We start from the raw sequence: 6,128 nt of genomic DNA on the forward strand, positions 1-6,128 counted from the left end.
ATGCTTGAACTTTACTTGATATCTTGGATCTTCTCTTGTGCTCATAAGGTCTTGCTTGAGGTGTTGATCATCGGATCATCACGTCGTCTTTGTCCAAGTCACGTCTGGCATCCTATTGAACTACAAAACAATCACTTGCAAATTCATTAGTCTAATTTAGTTGTGTTGGTCATCAAACACCAAAATCCAAAATAAATGGACTAGGATCCATTTTCCTTATAGATACCATCCATACATGCCATGATCTGGGGCAAATAATATTTTCTCGATGGTAGTACTGATGAGTTACAGTGTGGAAAATCTTTAATCTATACAGAAGTAAACAGATCCATAAAAAGGGGGGAAGGACTTCATTTTACTTCTTTGTACAGCCATGGAAATATGTAGCCCTCCTCCACAAACCCAAAAACTGTGCCAACACAGCTCGGCATGTAGCGGCACCTCAGATTGACAAACACCATGGAAGGCAATGCAAGCAAGGAACAATAACCCGTGCTCAACTTCATAAGTTATCTGGGGGTTTTGGTTTTTGAACCACTTGGACAAGCCTTACTGAATCAGCAATTCCAATCATGTCCATGTTTCATTTATCTCAAATGGGAGATTGCATCTGAGTAGCATAGGGTGATTCCGGGCTGATCCTCAGCGTTCCTCCAAGCTCCATGGGCACTAGGGGTACAAGCGAATGGAGTACATCGGTGATCAGCGGCCTGTAACTTGGCTCTGGTTGCACACAGAGCACAGCCACTGCAGCAACCTAGAAGAAATGTACCCGTCTGATCAGTTAAAAAGCTAAATACACATGAAACAGACAAAACTGTAATGACTTGAAAATGCTTACTTGGTACAAGTGTTTCAGATCCATTGTGTTCTTGATCATGGGGTCAATTATGTTAGGGAGTTTGGATCTATCAGTTAGCTGAGGCATGGCCTGCATTCGAATCCAAGTATGGCAATATGTCAGACGTCAATAGGTCAATTTATCTGCCTCGATTCTGGCATGTTGAGACGCCAAATGTTTAATTGGACAATATTCTACTTTTTAATTGGACACTAGATTCTAATGATTTGAGACGCCAAATGTCATAACATTGTGTACCCATGTAACAATTGATTGGCACTGAGATTGTGCCATCTTCTCAACAGGTTTCCTTCCCAGTAGAAGTTCTAGAAGTACTACCCCAAATGCATATACATCACTCTTCTCAGTCAACTTTCCTGAATTCAATGCAGTTGCACATGATTAGAGTCGAGTACCGTAGTCGTGATGAATAAGACTTCAACAGACAGGATTACAAGTGAGACACAAGGAGGGGGAGAAAAAGGGCACATATACCATCCAATAAGTACTCAGGGGCCACATAGCCCATAGTCCCAGAAAGCTTTAAAATCCCTTTGCTGTGATTCCCACTAATCACCGCGAGGCCAAAATCTGAAATCTGCCGAACAAGAAAGAAACAATACACTGACTCTTCATTTCGTATTTTGGCCATATACTCATATGAGTTGTGGTCATTGGTCAATAGCAATAATAAATTGACTAGAATGAAAATACAAAGGCATACCTTAGCACTGAAGTCTGAATCTAAAAGTATGTTAGATGACTTCAGATCCCTATGGATAACTGGTGGGTTGCAGTGCTCATGCAGGTACTCTAATCCCCTGGTTGGTTCAGATACAGATGCACATTATAAAATACAGTCATAAGCAGACAACATAGTTAACCATACTAAGAAAAGGTGCAAAAAGGGAACCTTGCTGTGTCAAGAGCAATCTTCATCCGAATATGCCAGCTCAGAGCTGAACCATGTGATGGCCCTGGATACAAAACCACAGGGATTACACCGAAGCTTCTATAATCTCTAAATTTTATTAATGGTCACGCTCAACAATAAACATAAGGAAACAACAAAACACAGTAGAATTTCTGAAAAACAAGTGATACCATAAAGTTGTGAATCCAACGACCCATTCTCCATCAGCTCATAAACAATGAAACAGTTCTCCTCATGAATACAGAAGCCCACAAGGGACACAATGTTGGGATGCTGAATCTTCCCAAGCAAATCTAGCTCATTCTGCCGATTCAATCAATAATAAATTCTTTTTTTAGAGCACTGTTTAATTGATAACAACAATCCGAACACAACCATTTAAATGGACAATTTTGTCGATAAAAAATGGCATAGTTGATTATCACCTCGAATTCTTTCTCGCAATCATGTGCCCCAGCTCCACCATCCAATCTCTTCACAGCAGCAGCAAGCCTCCCATCAAAATTGGCTTTGTACACAGACCCAAACCCACCAACTCCAAGGACATTGCTCTCACTGAATTTTTCAGTTGCTGCCTCCAAAGATGTGTAATCCATCATGGCCGCAGCACTCTTCTTGGTAGCCTTGTACGAGTTGAAGCTGTTCAACATTGGCACAAAAGCAATCCTTGCGGTATCTGAACAACGCAAGTGAGTAGGTCAGATTCTCAGGAGCTAGGTAAGTAACTCACATGACCCACATGGGCAGCACAGCAAGTCAACCAAGGGAAACAAGAACCAGTCAGGCCAAGACCTATGCTTTGGGTGTCCTTGGAATCCAGGGCTCGCCGTGATCGTCGCCACAGCAAGAAGGCATACAGTGCGGCAACAGTGATCACGACGCTGGCGACGGATGAGATAACAATGGCAGCGATGAGCTCCGTGCGGAGGTGGTGGTGCCTCTCCACCACAATCACCCCTGCAACAACACCACAAAAGCAAAATGATGAACACTGCAAGATTCATTGGGGCGTCGCAGAAAGATGAATGCTTCGAAACCAAACTGAACTGGGTAAATTGGAGTTTCAAAGATGACACGGTTCCTTAAACTACAAAAGAAGAGCAGATATTTTCTGCAATTTGAGTTAAATTAAATGGAACAATATTGACGGCGTTCAACTGTTTCCTTTTAGAGAGGTTATAGGAGCCTAAAATCCAAATATTTCCCTCATTGCAATAGGAATAATAAAGTTTAATAAGCAAATGAAACTCCACGAGATTCCCGCACAATTTCCTGAATGCAAAATCCGAAAGAAAAATAATCCACGTTTTCTGCTCAAATTGTAAAAGACTAGGATCCCAATGAACTTTTCCCCACCACTCCAATGACATGGTTTGCCCATCAAATCAGCACTAAATGTTTTCCCAAAAAAACATGAGCAAATTCCCGGCCAAAAGGCGTAATTTTGCGACACGAGGCCAAACGAGGATGAAGAAACCAGGAACATCATTTCACTGCAAAACACGCTGAAACCCCGCAAAAAAGAAGAGCAAGGTTTTGATCCAGCATTCCAGCCTACCTAAGGGTGGAGGCCCCGCGGCCGCAGGAAGCACGGCGGCGGCGCCGTCCGCGGAGGCCACGCCGCCGCTGGCGGTGGGTGCAGGCTGCAGCGCGGGCTGAGCCGCCGATGGCCACCCCGGAGAAGGCGGTGTGGCCCTCCCATTGGCCACCAACGGGCGACACAGCAGGAGCAGCAAGACGACGAAGGCGGAGGAGCAGAGGAGCGGCAATGGCGGCGGCATTGACTTCATTACTCCTCCCCGCCTCCGTCTCTGTCCCTCTCTCTCTCTCTCTCTCTTCCCGCCTCCCTCGGTGCTCGCACCCCTCTTCCGCAGGAGCAGAGACCAGAGAGACAGGGGCGTTACAACAAGAAGAGGCACACTAAAGTCTGTGCCTTTCTGACCAGATACCATGCGAGTCAGGGAATCCAAAGGGGAAAAAAAAGAAACAAAGAACGCAGATACAGCTGCACGGCTGCGCTCTCGGCTCCTCGGCGCCTTCGCCCAATGTAGTTGTGTGCACTCCTCCCTCTGGTTTCTTGAGCCGCCAGTTGATCTCTCTGGCCTCTCGGTTTCTTTTCGCCCAGCGTAACCCTTTCTTGAGGTGCCGGGTCAGTGAGAGGGACGGAGCACGGCGGGACGGATAGCGATGGCGACAAGAGAGAAGAGAGGGAGGGAGGAATCAGGAATGGTAACCCGGTAAGTCCTAGTGGTGCACGGACGGCAGGGGGTAGGAGAGGGTCAGGCGGTGCTCGGCTCTTGTAGGGTTGGTGGTCGCGTCGAGCTTGTCATGTGGCAGTTGCGAAAAGGCACCGCCGCACCGCAGCTGTGGATGGCGATCGCCCATCACTTCGGCCTGCGGTTGATGCCGCATGCGCTGTGCTGCCGCGCACACCAACTTCAGTTCCGTTCAGCTGCTCTGCTCTGCACGACACAATCCTATTGGCATCAGCCAGCCCGTCCCCTCCTCCGAGTGCACACCGAGCTGGCCAGTTGCTACGCAGTACGGCAGTACCACTGTACCAGTGACATTGAGCGTGTTAATCAACAAGTGACAGAGTTGTTAAAAGACTTTTGATACCACGTCATGTTCGCTTCTCTTATAATCCGTCTTTTTTAACTGGTTTTTTTTTTCAGCCGGAATAAAAATAATAGAGATTGTGTGGAATAGTAGATTGATTAGGGTATACAAGGTATATAAATATATAGGCAGCCTATCCTAATCTACCTAGGCACGGCAGGAAACCAGCCTAGGCCTGGCGCACAGCCACAGGAGACCCATACACACGCACATAGCACATACATATCTAACACTCCTCCGCAGTCTGATCGTCGGGAGCCTGAATGTTCAGACTAGACCTGAACTCCGTGAACACCAAAGAAGGCAGGCCTTTGGTATGTCGGCGTACTGAGAGCTCGTCGGAACGTGAAGAACGCGGACATCACTGGTAGCAACGCGCTCACGAACAAAGTGTAGATCAATCACGTGTTTGGTGCGTTGATGCTGAATGGGGTTCGAAGACATGTAAACAGTGCTGATGTTATCACAGTAAACAAGGGCGGTGCGACGCAGAGGAACGTTTAGCTCAACAAGGAGTTGGCGCAACCAAGAGACCTTGGCAACGGCATTGGCAACCGCCCGATACTCAGCCTCGGCACTCGAGCGAGAGACTGCATTCTGACGCTTGGATGACCAGGAGACCAAGTTATTGTCCAAGAAGACCGCATACCTGGAAGTGGACTTTCGGGTGTCTAGGCAGCCAGCCCAATCAGCGTCGGAGTAGACCAGCAAATCCGACTGAGTAGAGGGCCGTAGAAGCAAACTCAAGTGAAGAGTGCCATGAATATACCACAGAATGCGCTTCAAAGCAGCAAGATGCGGCTCTCGAAGATCATGCATGTGGAGACAGACCTGCTGAACAACATAGGCAATATCTGGGCGAGTGAAGGTGAGATACTGGAGAGCACTAGTGAGGCTTCGAAAATCAGTCTCATTGACAAGGGGAGCACCTTCAGCAGCAGACGGCTTGGGATTTGTATCAACCGGAGTGGAACAAGGTTTGCAATCAATCATACCAGCGCGCTCCAAAATCTCCAGCATAAACTGGCGCTGGGACAAAAGAAGACCATCACCAGACCGCTGCGCATGCATACCCAGAAAATGATGGAGTTCACCAAGGTCCTTCATAGAAAATTCCTGCTGTAAGGCATCAATAGTGCGACGAAGAAGAGGTGTCGAAGACGTTGTGAGGACTACATCATCCACATAAAGGAGAAGATAGACCATGTCATCGCCGCGGTGATACATGAACAGAGAAGTGTCGGTCTTGGCTTCCACAAAACCGAGCTACAGCAGGTGAGAGGCAAATCGACTGTACCAAGCATAAGGAGCCTGCTTAAGTCCATATAGAGAGCGATTCAGCCGACAAACGTGGTCAGGGCGGGCGAAATCCTCAAAACCAGCAGGTTGAGCACAGTAACGGTCTCTGAAAGTGTCCCATGAAGAAAGGCATTCTTCACATCTAGCTGATGAATCGGCCAGTGGTGAGAGAGGGCCAAGGACAGCACGGTGCGGACGGTGGTTGGCTTGACAACAGGACTGAAAGTCTCAGAAAAATCAATCCCGGGACGCTGAGTGAACCCTCGAAGCACCCATCGCGCTTTGTAGCGCTCCAGAGAACCGTCGGCATTGAACTTGTGCTTGAATACCCATTTGCCAGTAACAACATTAGCCCGAGCAGGACGTGGTATGAGATCCCACGTATTGTTGGCCAAGAGCGCATCAAATTCCTCCTGCATAGTCCGACGCCAATTT

The 6,128-nt window shown here is 47.5% G+C and overlaps 1 protein-coding gene across 1 annotated transcript; it reads right to left on the reverse strand.

The window, feature by feature from the left end:
- Positions 1-252: 252 nt before the first annotated feature.
- LOC136471291 (probable receptor-like protein kinase At1g80640) lies at positions 253-3,970 on the reverse strand. The gene is made up of 10 exons (XM_066469019.1): positions 3,334-3,970; positions 2,568-2,732; positions 2,201-2,451; positions 1,946-2,078; positions 1,755-1,818; positions 1,566-1,662; positions 1,337-1,439; positions 1,100-1,218; positions 842-931; positions 253-757 (listed from the first exon to the last, which is right to left on the reverse strand). The coding sequence occupies exons 1-10, from the start codon at positions 3,725-3,727 to the stop codon at positions 593-595; spliced, it is 1,581 nt and encodes a 526-aa protein (XP_066325116.1). The 5' UTR covers positions 3,728-3,970; the 3' UTR covers positions 253-592.
- Positions 3,971-6,128: the final 2,158 nt, after the last annotated feature.

The sequence above is a fragment of the Miscanthus floridulus genome, chromosome 8, assembly GCF_019320115.1.
Source record: "Miscanthus floridulus cultivar M001 chromosome 8, ASM1932011v1, whole genome shotgun sequence".
NCBI lineage: Eukaryota > Viridiplantae > Streptophyta > Magnoliopsida > Poales > Poaceae > Miscanthus > Miscanthus floridulus.

Coding starts and splice junctions, on each gene's coding strand:
- LOC136471291 (XM_066469019.1), bottom strand. CDS start 3,727: ATGGTATCTGGTCAGAAAGGCACAGACTTTAGTGTGCCTCTTCTTGTT. Junction 1,440..1,565: donor ATTCAGACTTCAGTGCTAAG/GTATGCCTTTGT, acceptor CTTGTTCGGCAG/ATTTCAGATTTTGGCCTCGC. Junction 1,219..1,336: donor CCCTGAGTACTTATTGGATG/GTATATGTGCCC, acceptor CATTGAATTCAG/GAAAGTTGACTGAGAAGAGT.